The sequence below is a fragment of the Symphalangus syndactylus genome, chromosome 5 (assembly GCF_028878055.3).
Source record: "Symphalangus syndactylus isolate Jambi chromosome 5, NHGRI_mSymSyn1-v2.1_pri, whole genome shotgun sequence".
Lineage (NCBI taxonomy): Eukaryota > Metazoa > Chordata > Mammalia > Primates > Hylobatidae > Symphalangus > Symphalangus syndactylus.
The window spans coordinates 136,848,852-136,867,912 of NC_072427.2; the positions used below are offsets into that span (position 1 = coordinate 136,848,852).

The 19,061-nt window shown below is 41.6% G+C and overlaps 1 protein-coding gene across 43 annotated transcripts in view; it reads right to left on the reverse strand.

The window, feature by feature from the left end:
• The window catches only part of PLEKHA5 (pleckstrin homology domain containing A5), a 253,151-nt gene that overhangs the window by 27,821 nt on the left and 206,269 nt on the right, over positions 1-19,061 (reverse strand). For 20 of the 43 annotated variants that reach the window (XM_055280463.2, XM_063640758.1, XM_055280466.2 and 17 more), the window contains 5 exons: positions 17,392-17,493; positions 9,440-9,551; positions 6,705-6,751; positions 5,410-5,598; positions 4,082-4,202 (listed from right to left, as the gene is read on the reverse strand). In XM_055280463.2, the coding sequence (XP_055136438.2) occupies positions 4,082-4,202; positions 5,410-5,598; positions 6,705-6,751; positions 9,440-9,551; positions 17,392-17,493 (571 nt within the window). Of the gene's footprint in view, positions 1-4,081; positions 4,203-5,409; positions 5,599-6,704; positions 6,752-9,439; positions 9,552-17,391; positions 17,494-19,061 lie in introns of those variants that run through there. The other 23 variants (XM_063640759.1, XM_055280472.2, XM_055280480.2 and 20 more) reach the window with 5 other exon arrangements.

Genomic DNA, 19,061 nt, shown 5'->3' on the forward strand with positions numbered 1-19,061 from the left:
AAGTGGGGAGCGCCTCTGCCCGACCACCCATCGTCTGGGAAGTGAGGAGCGCCTCTGCCCGGCCACCTATCGTCTGGGAAGAAGTGAGGAGCGTCTCTGCCTGGCCGCCCCGTCTGGGAAGTGAGGAGCCCCTCTGCCCGGCCGCCCCGTGTCTGGGTAGAAGTGAGGAGCTCCTCTGCCTGGCCGCTCCGTCTGGGAGGTCTACCACGGAGGCCAGAAGCAATGTGGGGGCTGGACGTGGTGGCTCACGCCTGTGGTCCCAGCACTCTGGGGGGCGAGGTGGGTTGATCACTTCGGGCTAGGAGTTTGAGACCAGTCTGGCCAACTTGGCGAAACATGAAGAATACAACAGACAAACCAACCAACCAACTCAATGACAACAAAACAGGTCTACCCTGGAGTCATACTCTAATTTTTTCTATTTTCCTCCCTTTCTGATCCTTTATCCCACTTTCTTTTTCTTCCTCTTCCTTCTCCCTCTTCTTTGTCAAATAGAGGATTGAGTTATTATCACTGATCCATATAAAGTCCCTCTCTCATTTATTTTAACTCCCACCCCCATTTCTATTCCCCGACTTCCCATGTGCAACCTTCCTAATATGTTTGATACGCATCTTTTTGTTTGTATGTATTTTTAGAAAATGTTTATTGTTTTTGTATGCAAAAAAATTAATAAAAAAATAAAATAAAATAATTGTTATTAAAAAAAAAAAAAAGTTTCATGATCACAGCTCTCTGCAGCCTTGACAATTTCTTTTATCTCATACCCTAGCATGCATACTTAAACTTACGAAAGTCTAAAGTTAGTCAAGATCATCACCATGATTCAGAACAAAACAAAGATGTTAAAGCATATTAATATCAATAAACTTCCTCCTCATTTATATGCTATTGTTGTCAAATAGTTGTATATGCTTTTTTTTTTTTTTTTTGAGACGGAGTCTTGCTCTGTCGCCCAGGCTGGAGTGCAGTGGCGCAATCTCGGCTCACTGCAAGCTCCGCCTCCCGGGTTCACGCCATTCTCCTGCCTCAGCCTCTCCGAGTAGCTGGGACTACAGGCGCCTGCCACCACGCCCAGCTAATTTTTTTGTATTTTTAGTAGAGACAGGGTTTCACCGTGGTCTCAATCTCCTGACCTCGTGATCCGCCCGCCTCGGCCTCCCAAAGTGCTGGGATTACAAGCGTGAGCCACCGTGCCTGGCCAGTTGTATATGCTTAAAAAAAGGCTAAATACATTTTTTACTTTATAAAATGGAGATGAGGTCTGGTTATGTTGCCCAGGCTGGTCTTGAACTCCTGGACTCAAGCAATCCATCTGCTTCGGCCTCCCAAAGTGCTGAGATTACAGGAATGAGCCATCATTCCCAGCCCATTTAAAGTCTTTGTTGTGGCCAGGTGTGGTGGCTCACGCCTGTAATCCCAACACTCCAGGAGGCTGAGGCAGGCAGATTGCTTGAGCCTAGAAGTCTGAGACAAGCCTGGGCAACATGGTGAAACCCTGTCTCTACAATAAATACAAAAATTAGCCAGGTGTGGTGGCACACATGTGTAGTCTCAGCTACTTGGCAGGCTGAGGAGGAAGGAGGCTACAGTGAGCCATGATCGCACCACTGTACTCCAGCCTGGGCTGACGGTGAGATCCTGTCTCAAAAAAAAAAAAAAAAAAAAAAAAAGAAAAAAGACTTTGAATAAGGAGACAGGATTAGGATGAGAAAGAAAAGGTGTATAAATATAAATATTAAATTTTCAAGATGCCAGTATTTTCAAATTTAAAAAATGACATTAGATAACCTAGAAAAATATTCCAACAATGAAAAAAGCTATGTGAATATTACTACCACTTAGGTGTTTTCTTGTTTGTTTGCTTTTGTTTTTTTTTTTTTGCGATGGAGTCACCGTCTAGGCTGAAGTGCAGTGGCGCAATCTTGGCTCACTGTAACCTCCGCCTCCCAGTTCAAGTAATTCTCCTGCCTCTGCCTCCTGAGTAGCTGGAATTACAGGTGCCTGCCACCACATCTGGCTAATTTTTGTATTTTTAGTAGAGATAGGGCTTCGCCATGTTGGCCAGGCTGGTCTTCAACTCCTGACCTTGTGATCTGCCCACCTCTGCCTTCCAAAATGCTGGGATTATAGGCATGAGCCACCACGCCTGGCCTCACTTAGATGTTTTTCAAACTTTACTTAGTGATCTTTAGCAGATTACAAAAATCAGTCCAGTGGGTTATGATAAGCACTTATTTTTCTAAAAAGTTTTACATTTTGTCACACTCGCATTATCTCTGCATAAATACATACACATTCTTTCTGGCGAATCCTTTAAAAGTGGCAGATGCTTTTGTCCTAAGTGTTTCAGAATTCACATACTACATTCTACTACACAACCACAATATCACAATCACACTGTTAGCTAATATCTAGAACATGTTTAAATTTCCATTAATTGTCCTACTTTAGAGATTCTTCTTTTAAACCATGGTCCAATCAGGTTTCAAACAGTGCGATATATCTATCTGTTATTTTTTGGTGTGTGATGGAGTCTCACTCTGTCACCCAGGCTGGAATGCAGTGGCACGATCTTGGCTCACCGTAACCTCCGACTCCCGGGTTCAAGCGATTCTCCTGTCTCAGCCTCCTGAGTAGCTGGGACTACAGGTGTGTGCTACCACGCATGGCTAATTTTTTGTATTTTTAGTAGAGACAGGGTTTCACCACGTTAGCCAGGATGGTCTCGATCTCCTGCCTCCACCTCCCAAAGTGCTGGGATTACAGGTGTGAGCCACCGTGCCCAGCCAAACTTTTGTATTTTTAGTAGAGATGGGGTTTCACCATGTTGGCCAGGCTGGTAGAGTTTCCATTTCCTGGGAGAGTCTTTTTTTTTTTTTTCTGTTTCTGGCTGTTGTTGTTGCTGTTGTTGATCTCCTGACCTCAGGTGATTCGCCCGCTTCGGCCTCCCGAAGTGCTGGAATTACAGGCGTTAGCCACCACCCCTGGCCTATGTATCTTTTTAATCTAGGATAGTTCTCTCTCTACTCTTTTCTTTACACAATTGCCTTCTAGAAAAATGACCAGCATTAAAAAAAAATCAGAGTATATGTTACAGAAATATTATTTCGGAATTTACTTTGTAGAAATTGTGTGAACATTTGTTTCAGCCATTAATACCTTATGCATAATTTTAAACACACACACAGAAAAGACCCTGTCCAGGTGTGGTGGCACATGCTTGTAATCTCAACACCTTGGGAGGCTGAGGTGGAAGGACTGTTTGATCCCCAGAGTTCAAGACCAGCTTGGGCAACACAGCAACACCTTGTCTCTACAAATACTTAAAAAATTAGTTTGGTATGGTGGTGTGTGCCGGTAGTCCCAGCTACTTAGAAGGCTGAAGTGGGAGGATCACCGAGTCTGGGAGGTCGAGGCTACAGTGAGCCATGTTTGCTCCAGTACAGCAGCTCAGGTGACACAGCGAGACCACATCACAAACAACAACAACCACCACCACCACCACCATCAGAAACAGGAAAAAAAAAAAAAGAAAACTCTCCCAGGAAATGGGAAACTTTAAAGTTTGACATAAACTTATTTCTCAGTAAAACCTAATCTGATGTGATGTCTTTTATTTTTATTTTTATTTATGAGACGAAGTCTTGCTCTGTTGCCCAGGCTGGAGTGCAGTGGTACGATCTCGGCTCACTGCAGCCTCCACCTCCTGGGTTCCAGTGATTCTCCTGCCTCAGCCTCCCGGGTGGCTGGGATTACAGGCACGCACCACCAAGCCCAGCTAATGTCTTTTATTTTTAGCATTTATTTATGCCACTTGGAATGAATATTGTAGAAATAGTGTTAAAAAAAAAGGGTGCTGCCTCATACTTAGCTGATTTGACATATATCATTTATGGGACATTTTATCTTTTAATATCTGAAAATTTCTTAATTTAGAAACTCATCAGAGTCCAAAGGTTTCAGATAAAGGGTTGGACTCATGGATGAGCTAACATGTAAATGGAATTTACTACTATTTTAGCAGTAAATTGTCTTCAAAAACAAAAAACAAGAGGTAGAACATATTACAAATGCTGACCTTTAACAACTGAAGTTTCTATCTCTGAAACAGGTTCTAATTTTTCTTCTCCATTAGATTCATCAACTTCTGCCACTGTTGTTAACTCTGGTTCACTCTTGTAGAGTCTATAATCTGGACCCTTGAAAGGAAGACATGTAATTACCCTAAAAAAACTGCTAAAAGTTTCTTTTAAAATGTTTACCGCTAAAGACACAAATCAAACTCTAAAAATTAGTAGCCCTAGTGAGCCATCTGGGATATAACACAAATAATATCTACGTCACAACTACATGGAAAGAAGAAATTTGAGAAATTTTTAAGTGGCAAAACTTTGTTTTAATATTAAGAATATTTCTGGCCGGGTGCAGTGGCTCACACCTGTAATCTCAGCATTTTGGGAGGCCAAGGTGGGTGTATCACCTGAGGCCAGGAGTTTGAGACCAGCCCAGCCAAAATGGTGAAACCCTGTCTCTACTAAAAATACAAAAATTAGCTGGGCATGGTGGTGTGCGCCTATAATCCCAGCCATTCGGAGGGCTGAGGCAGGAGAATCACTTGAACCTGGGAGGCAGAGCTTGCAGTGAGTTGAGATTGCTCCACTGCACTTTAGCCTGGGAAAGAGTGAGACCCTGTCTCAAAAAAAAAAAAGAATATTTCTGTTCCTCTTAGGAACAAAGTCACATTTTTATGATGGAATAATTGAGGGCTAAAAATAACTACATTAATTCAATAAAATTTCATTCACAAGGTGGTCTAAGTGAGGCCCATCCCAGCACTAAAATTCCTGTCACAGACATTTTGTTGTTCTCAAATTAGCTCAATTCTAATTTCCTTTTTCTCTTTGCTTATTATCTACATTATTTGCTTAACCCTGGACGTATTTCCAATTTTCAGGGGTGACATCTCTCCTTAGCAACATCCACATCTTTGAGTAGTTTTCCTAGACCAAAATGCCCACATCCCAGTCCCTTTACCATCCCTGGTAATGGTCTTTTTCTTTCTCCCTTCTTTCTGATCTGAAGGTATAATTTTGCCTCCAATACCCTAAAGTGGTATACCTAAAATATGGCTGCTTCATCATGGGAAAAGTTACCACTTTATGAAAATATGAAAAATGCCATGAAATTATAAAATATTAAAAGTATAAAAATATTAAAAATGAGAATAGCAAAACCAAAACAGGAAAGACACAAATGATAAAGTCATATATAAACCAAAAACTGCTGGCTAAAAGTGAGGTTATAAAGGTTATAATTAAAAAAAAAGTTTGAGTGTTAAATAAATTAATTTTCAAAAATGAGAGGACATGTATGATTGATTATTCTGTGGCTATTGCAGCCACTTACACAGTGAGATCCATTTCTTGGATATCCTTGAACTTGATACATCTTCTTTTCTTCAGGCAGATGAACTGGGCCCCTGCTATAACAGAGCAAGGAGCTGCTATCACTGGGCAGAGGGGGGATTATGGGAAGCTGCTCTGTAAAGTCATAGGACCGAGGAAGTGGAGGACGAGGTGGGACTACTTCCTCTTCCTAAAGATTGTAGAACAGTCACCTTATTTAGATAAGCAGATTGAATTAAGCATATCTAAATTCTTTGCAATGGTATATTAACTTAAATTTACTTTAAGATACTAAAAGGGACACTGCCAAGCCAAAAGTCTAATAATGAAAAGTAAAATCAAAAATTTTTATCATAGCCAATAATTGGAATTTAACATATAATTACATTGATTCTTTCCTGTAACATATAGGTTAGCTTCACACTGAAGCTCAACATTGAAAGAGATTACTATTTAAAACTAATTACTGGGTTTCATTTTAAAACTAGAAGGAAAGAATTGATTTTAAAATCCTATTCTTATATTTACACTATTTATCTTATTTATTTATTTGGTAGAGATGGGGTCTCGCTATAGTGCAGTGATTTGATCATACATAGCTCATTGCACCTTTGAACTCCTGGGCTCAAGGGATCCTCCTGGCTCAGCCTCCCAAGTAGCTGGGACCACAGGCACACCATGCCTGTCTAATTTTTCAATGTTTTATAGAGATGGGGGTCTTGCTATGTTTACCAGGCTGGTCTCAAACTCCTGGGCTCAAGACATCCTCCTGCCTTGGCCTCCTAAAGTGCTGGGATTACAGGCATGACCACTGTATCTGGCCCCCCAGTTTTTAAGAGAGGAAAAAAAAAGTTATCTCTTTGACTGGTTTTTATACGAAATTCAGAATAATAGATTCTTTTGGTTAGGTTGACAGTATCTCTTTGTAGTTGTAATTTCTTTATGCTATATATGACACACAGCCAACTGATCTATCGATCATCCTATAAATTTTACATAGTATAAGGAACAATGATAAGTATTCAAACATTACTTAGATTAGAAAAAGTATGACAACATTAGAATTCTAACACAGATAAAAAGCAGTGATTCCATTTTTTTTGCATAAAAAAGGGAAGAAAAATCACATATTAGAAGCACCAAATTACTGATCCAATAAAATTTCAAGATTAAAACAGTATCTGTTCAATATATTTAAAAAGTATTTTTGTTATTAAGATTAGAGAAGACAATTACTTCTAGTTCATCTTTAAGCATTAAAAGTAATTTATAATTAGAAAAACAATCCAAACTTACCTCATTTTTGTACTTAACTGTTGAGAAAGGCTTTGATCCTACCATACCTAGGAACATTAGAAAACGTAACTATATTAAACATATCTTCCTAATACTATAAAAAAAGAACAATTTCTTTTGTTTTTTTGAAATGTAGTCTTGCTCTGTTTGCCCAAGCTGGAGTGTAGTGGCGTGATCTCAGCTCACTGCAACCTCTGCCTCCTGGGTTCAAGCAATTCTTGTGCCTCAGCCTCTCGTAGCTGGGACTACAGGCGTGCACCAACACGCCCAACTAATTTTTTTATTTTTAGTAGAGATGGGGTTTCACCACGTTGGTCAGGCTGGTCTTGAACTCCTGACCTCAAGTGATCCACCTGCCTCGGCCTCCCAAAGTGCTGGGATTACAGGTGTGAGCCATTGCGCCCAGCCGAAAAAAGAACAATTTCATGTATTTTTTTTAAATTTATTTTTATTTTTATTTATTTTTATTTTTTTTTGAGACAGAGTTTCGCCTGTCGCCCAGGCTGGAGTGTAGTGGCAAGATCTCGGCTCACTGCAACCTCTGCCTCCCAGGTTCAAGCGATTCTTCTGCCTCAGCCTCCCAAGCAGCTGGGACTATATGTGCACGCCACCATGCCTGGCTAATTTTTGTATTTTTAGTAGAGACTGGGTTTCACCATATTGACCAGGCTGGTCTCGAACTTCTGACCTCATGATCCACCCGCCTTGGCCTCCCAAAGTGCTTGGATTACAGCCATGAGCCTCCACGTCCGGCTTATTTTTATTTTTTTATTGTTTTTCACTCTGTTGCCCAGGTTGGAGTGCAGTGGCGTGATCTCTGCCTCCTGGGTTCAAGCGATTCTCCTGCCTCAGCCTTCCAAGTAGCTGGGACCACAGGTGCGTACCACCACACCCGGCCAATTTTTGTATTTTTTTTTTTTTTTTTAGTAGAGCCGGGGTTTTGTCATGTTGGCCAGGCTGGTCTTGAATTCCTGACCTCAAGTGACCGCCTGCCTCGGCCTCCCAAAGTGCTGGGATTACAGGCGTGAGCCACCGCGCCTGGCCCATTTCACATATTTTAAATGAAGTCTTCAGTTTCTAATCATTCACTTACTGTTTTCAGAATTGGAAAGCAATTACACTAAAAAAGCAACAAATATTTAAACAAGAGTATGGGGAAATAGGTTTTCTCAAACATTACTGGTATTAACATAATTTGAAACAATCCTTCAGGAGGGCAATTTGGCTACAGCTATCAAAATGGAAAATATGTGCTTATTTCTCACCTTTTAAAATCCATTAAGTACTAACATATGTGTTTAGTTGTATGTATTAATAATGTTCATTATGGCATGGCTTATGACAGCAAAAATAAAAAACTCTGGAAACAACATACATTATCCATCAATATGGAAATGGATAAATATATTATAGTTCCCTTTTACAATGGATTCTTTTTTTTTTGAGACGGAGTCTCGCTCTGTCACCCAGGCTGGAGTGCAGTGGCCCGATCTCGGCTCACTGCAAGCTCAGCCTCCCGGGTTCACGCCATTCTCCTGCCTCAGCCTCTCCAAGTAGCTGGGACTACAGCCGCCCGCCACCACGACCGGCTAATTTTTTGTATTTTTTTAGTAGAGACGGTGTTTCACCGTGGTCTCGATCTCCTGACCTCGTGATCCGCCCGCCTCGGCCTCCCAAAGTGCTGGGATTACAAGCATGAGCCACCGCGCACGGCCTACAATGGATTCTTATACTGTATTGTTATAGAGAAAAAAGCAAATTACTGAAAAATAGATATAGGATGATCCCAGTTCTTGTTGTGGGGATAAAACTTCTAAAGTGTAAACATTGTGGGTATTTATAATTATACACACAAGACACTAATTATTTTTGTTTAGGTATGGTTGACAGATCTTTTGCTTTTTACTTTATAAACCCGTGCTCTGATTCAATGTTAAGAGTGCCTGTTCAGAAAAAATGCATTAAAGTAACAAAAGAAACTCAATTATATATGTCATTCCATTTAGACATTCAGTCATGTGCCATATACCAATGTTTTGGTCAGCAACAGACTACATATACGACAGTGGTCCCATAAGATTATAATGCAGCTGAGAAATTTCTTTTTTTTTTTTTTTTTTTTGAGACAGTCTCCCTCTGTTGCCCATGCTGGAGTACACTGGCATGATCTTGGCTCACTGCAACCTCCACCTCTACGGTTCAAGCGATTCTCCTGTCTAAGCTTCCTGAGTAGTTGGGACAACAGGCATGTGCCATCATGCCTGGCTTTTTTTGTATTTTTAGTAGAGACAGGGTTTCACCATGTTGGCCAAGCTGGTCTTGAACTCCTGACCTCAGGTGATCTGCCCGCCTCAGCCTCCCAAAATGCTGGGATTACAGGTGTGAGCCACTGTGCCCTGCCAGAGCTGAGAAATATCGATTGCCTAGTTGTTGCCCTCATGTCAGAGTGTAACACATTATCTTTTCTATGTTTAGATATACAAATAACATTGTGTTACAACTGTCTACAGTAATCAGTACAGTCACATGCTGTGCAGGTTTGCAACCTGGAAGCAATAAGCTATACCACATAGCCTAGGTGTGTAGTAGGCCATACAACTAGATTTGTTTAAGTACACTCTGATTGCACAACACAATCACCTAACAATGCATTTCTCAGAATGTAATCTGTCACCAAGTGACACATGACTGTAATACTGTGGTCAGTCACAAAATAAAATGCAAAGCTAATTTACCTATTTCTGTAGTACCTCTTTGCTGCTTATGTTTACTCAGCCCTTCCATGACATCTTGAATTCGCCAAAGTTCTTTCTGAATCTGTGCACGCTGAATTCCTGCTGATTCCGTCTATCAGTAAAAATGGATAGACCATATATAAGAAAAAAAATCATTTACCGAAGTTAAATGATTATATAATTATATAAATTATATTTAAAAATGCAAATTGCAGTGAATTAAGTGTTATGAATATTTAATGATTGATGTGACTCTCCCAATTTTGCAATTCCAGTGGCAAATATAAAAGACTGAGCAGAGCAAGAAAAATATTTAATTTTCATACTTAAATATACTATTTTAAATCTTTCCAATAAGCTTTGTCTTGCATTATTTATGATACCAGGAAGGCATATTGATTAAAAGGGACCAAAAATGGAAAATACAAACAGAGAGAATGAAAACAGAGCAGAAACAAACCCCAAAAGAAAAAATAATTTCTGGAAGGGGGAGATGTGGCAGGGCATTGGGGAACAGGTGACAAATGGAAGGTGTACTAACTTCTTAGGTTATAGAATATAAAAACAACAACAAAGGGACAGGCGGGGCGCGGTGGCTCACGCTTGTAATCCCAGCACTTTGGGAGGCTGAGGCGGGCGGATCACGAGGTCAGGAGATCGAGACCACGGTGAAACCCCGTCTCTACTAAAAATACAAAAAATTAGCCGGGCGCGGTGGCGGGCGCCTGTAGTCCCAGCTACTCGGAGAGGCTGAGGCAGGAGAATGGCGTGAACCCGGGAGGCGGAGCTTGCAGTGAGCCGAGATTGCGCCACTGCACTCCAGCCTGGGTGACAGAGTGAGACTCCATCTCAAAAAAAAAAAAAAAAAAAAACAAAACAAAGGGACAACTAACAAAATATAATGAGTTTTGACTGACAGAGTTTAAATATATTTTTTTATTTTTATTTTTTTTTGAGACAGAGTCTTGCTCTGTCACCCAGGCTGGAGTGCAGTGGCAAGCTCTCAGTTCACTGCAGCCTCTGCCTCCTGGGCGCAAGTGATTCTGCTGCCTCAGCTTCCTGAGTAGCTGGGATTACAGTGCGTGCCATAATTTTGTATTTTGTGCAATGGCACAATCTCAGCTCACTGCAACCTCCACCTCCCGGGTTCAAGCGATTGCCCTGCCTCAGCCTCCCAAGTAGCTAGGATTACAGGCATGTGCCACCACACCCGGCTAATTTTGTATTTTTAGTAGAGACAGGGTTTCACCATGTTGGCCAGGCTGGTCTCAAACTCCTGACCTCAGGTGATCTGCTCTCCTCGGCTTCCCAAAGTGCTGGGATTACAGGCGTGAGCCATCGCGGCCAGCCAATTTTCTTACTTTTAATATTCCACATCATGCCCTCAGTTTAAATACACTAACTGAAACCAAAATAAGATTACATTGGTTTTCTCTGAGATTCTATTAGAAATCTATGACTCTTATTCATAAATAGGGTAATAATAACACCGTTCTGGATAATAATAAACACTATTCTAGGAATGTAACTTTATTTTTAAAAATAGGCAATGACATACAAAAACTGTCACATTGCCTAGAACAGGCCGGGCGCGGTGGCTCACGCTTGTAATCCCAGCACTTTGGGAGGCCGAGGCGGGAGGATCACGAGGTCAGGAGATCGAGACCACGGTGAAACCCCGTCTCTACTAAAAAAAATACAAAAAAATTAGCCGGGCGTGGTGGCGGGCGCCTGTAGTCCCAGCTACTCGGAGAGGCTGAGGCAGGAGAATGGCGTGAACCCGGGAGGCGGAGCTTGCAGTGAGCCGAGATTGCGCCACTGCACTCCAGCCTGGGTGACAGAGCGAGACTCCGTCTCAAAAAAAAAAAAAAAAAAAAAAAAAAAAAAAGTGATAGAGCCTAGAACAGTATTTTCTTTCGCTGAGTATCAGTTATTAATGACTATAGATATTAGAATATAATCAGTATCGCATCAATATGCTAAAAAAGTCCTCTAAGGGGTAGAAATATGTTTTCAGCCAGGCACAGTGGCTCACACCTATAATCCCAGCACTTTGGGAGGCTGAGGTGGGCAGATTGCTTAAGCTCAGGAGTTCAAGACCTGCCTGGGCAACACAGAAAAACCCCACCTCCACCAAAAATACAAAAACTTAGCTGGGCGGGGTGGTGTACGTCTGTGGTCCCAGCTACTTGGGAGGCTGAGGTGAGAGGATCACTTGAGCCTGGGGTAAGAGGTTGCAGTGAGCCAAGATCGTGCCATTGTCCTCCAGCCTAGGTGACAGAGTGAGACTCTGTCACAGGGGAAAAAAAAAAGCAATATGTTTTCAAAGGCTTCCAAGCACTTGGGAGTTGATCAAAAGATTAAAAAAAGAAAAAGAAAATGAAAAAGAAAAAACTCAAGAAAAAAAGTCTATAAGGCTAAAGACTATGAATTAATGCTGCTCCAAAAAGGCACCACATAACCTAAGTTATCTAGTTTTCCAAGCTACAGCCTGGAAGCATCAAAAAGTAAAAAAAAAGAAAGTACCCATGCAAGAGCCAAACACGACAGCCCAGAGATGTAAATACTGACACAGAGGATGGGAAGATTACTATAAATAACAGATCCTTGCACATCTATATACAACATGTATTACTTTTATAAAATTTAAATGATATATATATATATATATATAGACACATTTCTGCCAATCTGAAAGGGCATACAATGCAAATCTAATTTTTGTTTTATTTGCATTTCTCTGGTTACTACTGACTTTGAACTATTTTTCCTTTTCTTTCATTTTTTTTTGAGACCGAGTCTCACTCAGCCACCCAGGCTGGAGTGCAGCGATGTGATCTTGGGTCACTGCAACCTCTGCCTCCTGGGTTCAAGCAATCCTCCTGCCTCAGCCTCCCAAGTAGCTGGAATTACAGGTGTGTCACACCATGCCCAACTCTCTCTTTTTTTTGTATTTTAGTAGAGATGAGGTTTCGCCATGTTGGCCAGGCTGGTCTCGAACTCCTGACCCTCAAGTGATCTGTCTGACTTGGCCTCCCAAAGTGCTGGGATTACAGGCATACGCCACTGTGCCCGGCCAACTTTGAACTATTTTTCAAACACTTGTTAGTAATTTGAGTTTTCCTATGATTAGTTACTCATGTTCTTTGTATGTTTTTCTAATGGACTATTTCTCCAAATCAAAAAGAAAAACTTCCTTGCAAATCTAGATAGTTATCCCTTGTTGAATTTTTGAGGTCAAACATACATCCACCCAGTAGGTCATCTTCTTACTTTGTCTGTGTTGCCTTCATTGAGGGTAAATTAGCCAAATGTTGTTCAACAATTCTCTCTCTCTCTTTCTCTCTCTGCTTTGTGGATATTCATGGTCTGCTGCTAAACTCTCTATTCTGTTCCATTGGTCTATTTTTTCCTGTACCATGTTTAACACTATAGTTTTGCATTATGTTTCCTTGTTTATTTATTTAACAAACACTTATATAGTGTGTTTTATATGCCTGGTTTTATTCTACATGCTGCAAAAATATAAAAATATTTATCCTCATAATAACCTAGCAGGAGTAGGTATTATTTTATTTTATAGTTGTGGAAACTGAGACCCAGAGTTGTTATGTAACTGGTCTAAGGCTGTACCTGCAATGTTACCATTCATAGAGTACGACTTCTAGTTCTTTTATTTTTTTTTTGAAATGTCTTAACTACTTGTGGTTTTTATACCTTAAAAATATTAGAACCATTTCAGAAATTTCTTTAGAAAATTCTACTGGAAATTTGGTTGGAATAAAATTGCATTTACGTGAAGAATTTTCATTGTGATAATGTTAAATCAGACCATCCATGAATATGGTATACCAATTATACCTCTCCATTAATTCAGGTCTTCTCTTATATCCTGTAATAAGGTTACTAAATTTTCATAATAAATATATTTTTTGGCAGTTTAAATCTGGGATTGGCAAATTTCCGTGGCCTGCAGCCTCTTTTGGTATGGCCTGTGAGTTAAGAACAAATTTTACAATTTTTAAGAAGTCATAGCCAGGCACAGGTGGCTTATGCCTGTAATCCTTGCACTCTGGGAGGCTGATGCGGGCAGATCACCTGAGGTCAGGTGTTCAAGACCAGCCTGGCTAACATGGTGAAACTTTGTCTCTATTAAAAATACAAAAGTTAGCCAGGTATGGTGGCACATGCATGTAATCCCAGCTACTAGGAAGGCTGAGGCAGGAGAATCACTTCAACGTGAGAGGCGGAGGTTGCAGTGAGCAGAGATCACACCACTGCATACCAGCCTGGGCAACAAGAGTGAAACTCTCTCTCTCAAAAAAAAGAAGTTATAAAATAACAAAAAAATTAAATAATATGTGACAGATTTGGCCTTTTACAGAGTTTGCTGACCTCTAGTTATATCTTAGGTATTTATAGCTATTTTTCTAGTGTATTTAGTATCTCATTTTTGTAGCTGATTTCTTATTATTTTTTTTTTTTCTTGAGATGGACTTTTGCCCATCACTCAGGCTGGAGTGCAATGGTGTGATCTTGGATCACTGCAACTTCAGCCTCCCAGGTTGAAGTGATTCTCCTGCCACAGCCTCCCGAGTAGCTGGGATTACAGGTGCCTGTAGCTGATTATTGTAGCTAATTACTGACAGTGTAACTTCAGTGTCCAATACAAAAGTCCCAGCCACATGTGGCCATTTAAATTTAGATAAACTGGGCTTGGTGACTCAAGCCTGTAATCCCAGAACTTTTTGTGTTTTTTTTTTTTTTTTTTTTTTTGAGATGGAGTCTCACTCTGTCGCCCAGGCTGGAGTGCAGTGGCGCGATCTCGGCTCACTGCAAGCTCCGCCTCCCGGGTTCACGCCATTCTCCTGCCTCAGCCTCTCCGAGTAGCTGGGACTACAGGTGCCCGCCACCACGCCCGGCTAATTTTTTGTATTTTTTAGTAGAGATGGGGTTTCACCGTGGTCTCGATCTCCTGACCTCGTGATCCACCCGCCTCGGCCTCCCAAAGTGCTGGGATTACAAGCGTGAGCCACCGCGCCTGGCCTGTGTTTTTTTTTTTTGAGACAGAGTCTCCCTTTGTCTCCTAGGCTGGCATACAGTTGCGTGATCTCCACTCCACTGCAATCTCTGCCTCCCAGGCTCAAGCGATTCTCCTGCCTCAGCCTCCCAAGTAGCCGGGACCACAGGTGCTCAACTAATTTTTGTATTTTCGTACAGGTGGGGTTTCACCGCATTGGCCAGGCTGGTCTCAAACTTCTGGCCTCAAGTGATCCTCCCGCCACGGCCTCCCAAAGTGCTGGGATTACAGGCATGAGCCACTGTGCCCAGCCAATCCCAGAACTTTGGAAGGCTGACGGGGGAGGATCGCTTGGGCCCAGGAGTTCAAGGTTTCATCTAGGATCATGCTACTGCACTCCAGCCTGGGTGACAGAACAAAACCCTGATTCAATAAACAAGTAAATAAATTTAGATAGTTAACACGAATACAACTAAAAGTTCAGTTTTAGTTGTATAGTCACAATAGTCACATTTCATAAGCCCAACAACTACATGTGGCCAGTACTATGCTGGACAGCACAGATAGAGGGCAGCTGAATTTCTGATTCAACCTTACCAATCTTTTTTTTTTTTTTTTGAGATGGAGCTTCGCCCTCGTTGCCCAGGGTGGAGTACAATGGTGCGATCTCAGCTCCTGGCAACCTCTACCTCCCAGGTTCAAGTGATTCTCCTGCCTCAGCCTCCGGAGTAGCTGGGATTACAGGTGCCCACCACTAAGCTCGGCTAATTTTGTATTTTTATTTATATTTTTAAATTTTATTTTATTTTATTTTTTTTGAGACAGAGTCTTGCTGTCGCCCAGGCTGGAGTGCAGTGGTGCGATCTCGGCTCACTGCAGGCTCCGCCCCCCAGGGTTCACGCCATTCTCCTGCCTCAGCCTCCCGAGTAGCTGGGACTACAGGCACCTGCCACGTCGCCCAGCTAATTTTTTGTATTTTTAGTAGAGACAGGGTTTCACTGTGTTAGCCAGGATGGTCTTGATCTCCTGACCTCGTGATCCGCCCGCCTCGGCCTCCCAAAGTGCTGGGATTACAGGCGTGAGCCACCGTGCCCGGCTAATTTTGTATTTTTAGTAGAGATGGGGTTTCACAATCTTGGCCAGGCTGGTCTTGAGCTCCTGACCTCGTGATCCTGGCTAATTTTGTATTTTTTAGTAGAGATGGGGTTTCTCCATGTTGGTCAGGCTGATTGGTCTCGAACTTAACTAATTTTTCATTCATTGTATTGATTTGTCTGTTAAGTCCAGGCATTTCCAACTAAAATGTTCAAATTTACATTGGGTCATAAGCATGACTTAACTTTTATTATTTTCTTAAACATATATTATCTGCATTCCTCAGAGCAACATTTTAAGACAAGTATTATTATTTCTTTTTCTTTTCTTTTTTTTTTTTGAGATAGAATCTCGCTCTGTTGCCCAGGCTGGAGTACAGTGGTGCGATCTCAGCTCACTGCAACCTTCACCTCATGGGTTCAAGTGATTCTCCTGCCTCAGCCTCCCAAGTAGCTGGGATTACAGATGCCTGCCACTACACCTAATTTTTGTATTTATAGTAGAGACAGGGTTTCGCCATGTTGGCCAGGCTGGTCTCGAACTCCTGACCTCAGGTGATCTACCTACTTCAGCCTCTGAAAGTGCTGGGACTATAGGCGTGAGCCACTATGCCCGGCCAAGTATTATTATTTCTATTTTATAGATAAGAAAACTAACCCTTGGAACTAGGTCTCAGATCTGTTTGCTTATTAACTGGATTCTTTATAGCAAATGGTGCTGTATCTTCCCCTATTCTAATAATATGTCAGTCAAGTCAACAGGCCAAACGTAATTTCACAAAATGAGAGACATTTAATACAGAAGGATTAGAATAATTTTATTAAGAAGATAAAATATTGGCTGGGCGCAGTGGCTCACACCTGTAATCCCAGCACTTTGGGAGGCCGAGGCAGGTGGATCACCTGAGGTCAAGAGTTTGAGACCAGCCTGATTAACACGCAGAAACCCGGTCTCTACTAAAAAATAAATAAATAAATAAATAAAAAATTAGCTGGGCTTGGTGGTGCATGCCTGTGATCCCAGCTACTCAGGAGGCTGAGGCAGAAGAATCGCTTGAACCCGGGAGGCAGAGGTTGCGGTGAGCCAAGATCGTGCCATTGCTCTCCAGCCTGGGCAACAAGACCAAAACTCTCTCTCAAAAAAAAAAAAAAAAAAAAAAAAAAAAAAAAAAAAAAAAAAAAAGGTAAAATATTCATTATTTGATAAATCCATATAATTCAACATCTCAACACCAAGTGACACAGATGGACCTGTGAAAGGATATGAAACCATGTTTTTAGGAAACTGTAGAGCTGAGACCGATAGGAGCACAGAACACTCCGGGGCTTCACCATACGCCCAACAGAACAAAGAACTCTTAAACTTAAGAGGGGATAGTCTACTTTGTGAGATAGTAAGATTCCTGTCAGGCCGGGCGCGGTGGCTCACGCTTGTAATTCCAGCACTTTGGGAGGCCGAGGCGGGCGGATCATGAGGTCAGGAGATCGAGACCACGGTGAAACCCCGTCTCTACTAAAAATACAAAAAAATTAGCCGGGCGTGGTGGTGGGCGCCTGTAGTCCCAGCTACTCGGAGAGGCTGAGGCAGGAGAATGGCGTGAACCCAGGAGGCAGAGCTTGCAGTGAGCCGAGATTGCGCCACTGCACTCCAGCCTGGGCAACAGAGCGAGACTCTGTCTCAAAAAAAAAAGATTCCTGTCATTAAAAGTATTCAAATCCAGGTCTCAGGTAGGCAATAATGTAAAAACTGTTATGGGTATGCGTAAATCTAACAAGGTGGATTGTACAGTACCAGTAAAAACAGTTAAAACAATATAAAGAATTTTATACTTTTGTACCTGAACTTCACCAAGGTGATCCAGCTGCTCTTGCATCTGGTTCCTGGTAACAGTTACATCGTATTCTAACTTATCATATTCTCTCCATGCTCGTTCCAATTCCTAAAACCAAAAAGTGTTAATTACTTTATGGGGAAAATGTGCTTTTATGGTGTTATCACTCCAATTGTAACTTTCTAGATTTTAGAAAGTCGTATAGTTTATAGTTACCAAAACAGGAATTTTTATAACCATCTTTGTCCCTTTTTAAAACTCAGTTCAACAAAAATGCACTAAGCAACCTAAGTATTACTGTGCTGCGGTTTATTTCCTAAAATGTAGAAGAGGCATAAATAAAGCATTTTCTTATCTGTCTTCATTAAAAGTTCTCCATGAATGAAAATGCTTTGTATTTTAGCATATTGGAATTTCAATAACACCAGAGGCTTGACAAGACTTTACTTACAATAAGCTTATAGTAATACAATAAAACAAATGAATTTAGCTAGCTATGTAAACAATTCAGTGAATTCTGTTTGTGAAGACTCAATATAGACACTATTATCCATCTGTACTTTTCTCCTTTGGAAAAAAAATCACCCCCAAACCAGTAATATCACAGAGAAGATTTTGATGTTTGGTCTTTAACAGCTTGTCATTTGTTGAATATAGAATAATTCTAGAGGTGCTTAAAAATACATCATCTGCCAGACTCAGTGGCTCACATCTGTAATCTCAGCACTTTGGGAGGCTGACAGGGGCAGATCACTTGAGCTCAGCAGTTTGAGACCACCCTGGCCAAAATGGTGAAACCCTGTCTCTAATGAAAACACAAAAATTAGCTGGGCCCGATGACTTGTGCCTGTGGTCCTAGCTACTTGGGAGCCTGAGGAGGGAGAATCGCTTGAACCTAGGAGGCAGAGGTTGCAGTGAGCCGAGATTGTGCCTCAGGGGGCTGAGGCAGGCAGATCATGAGGTCAGGAGTTTGAAACTACCTGACCAACATAACAAAACCCTGTCTCTATTAAAAATACAGAGAAAAAAAAAAACAAAAAAAACCCAGGCGCAGTGGCGGGCGCCTGTAATCCCAGCTGCTTGGGAGGCTGACGCAGGAGAATCGCTTGAACCTGGGAGGCGGAGGTTGCAGTGAGCCGAGATTGCGCCATTGCACTTCACCCTGGGTGCCACTGTGAGACTCCGACTCAAAAAAAAAAAAACTAAATAAAGTAAAAGAAAAAAATAAAGAGCTACCTTATTTTGTATATTCTGTAACTTAACTTAAAATAACTTTAGAAAATTTAGGTGATTGGCTGGGTGTGGTGGTTCTCGCCTGTAATCCTAGCACTTTGGGAGGCTGAGGCAGGTGGATCACTTGAGCCCAGGAGCTCGAGACCAGCCTGGGCAACATAGAGAGACCCCATCTCTACGAAAAAATACAAAAATTATCCAGGTGTGGTGGCGCTTGCCTGTGGTCCCAGCTACTTGGGGCAGGGCTGAGGTGGGAGGATCGCTTGCGCCCAGAGGCAGAGGTTGCAGTGAGCCAAAATTGTGCCACTGCACTCCAGTGTGGGTGACAGATGAAGATCATGTCTCCAAAAAGAAAAAAAAAAAAAAAAATTGAAGCTATCTTGCCAGTCTTTTTTTTTTTTTTAAGTAAAAAAAAATCTTAGGTGAAGAAAAATTATTCAAAA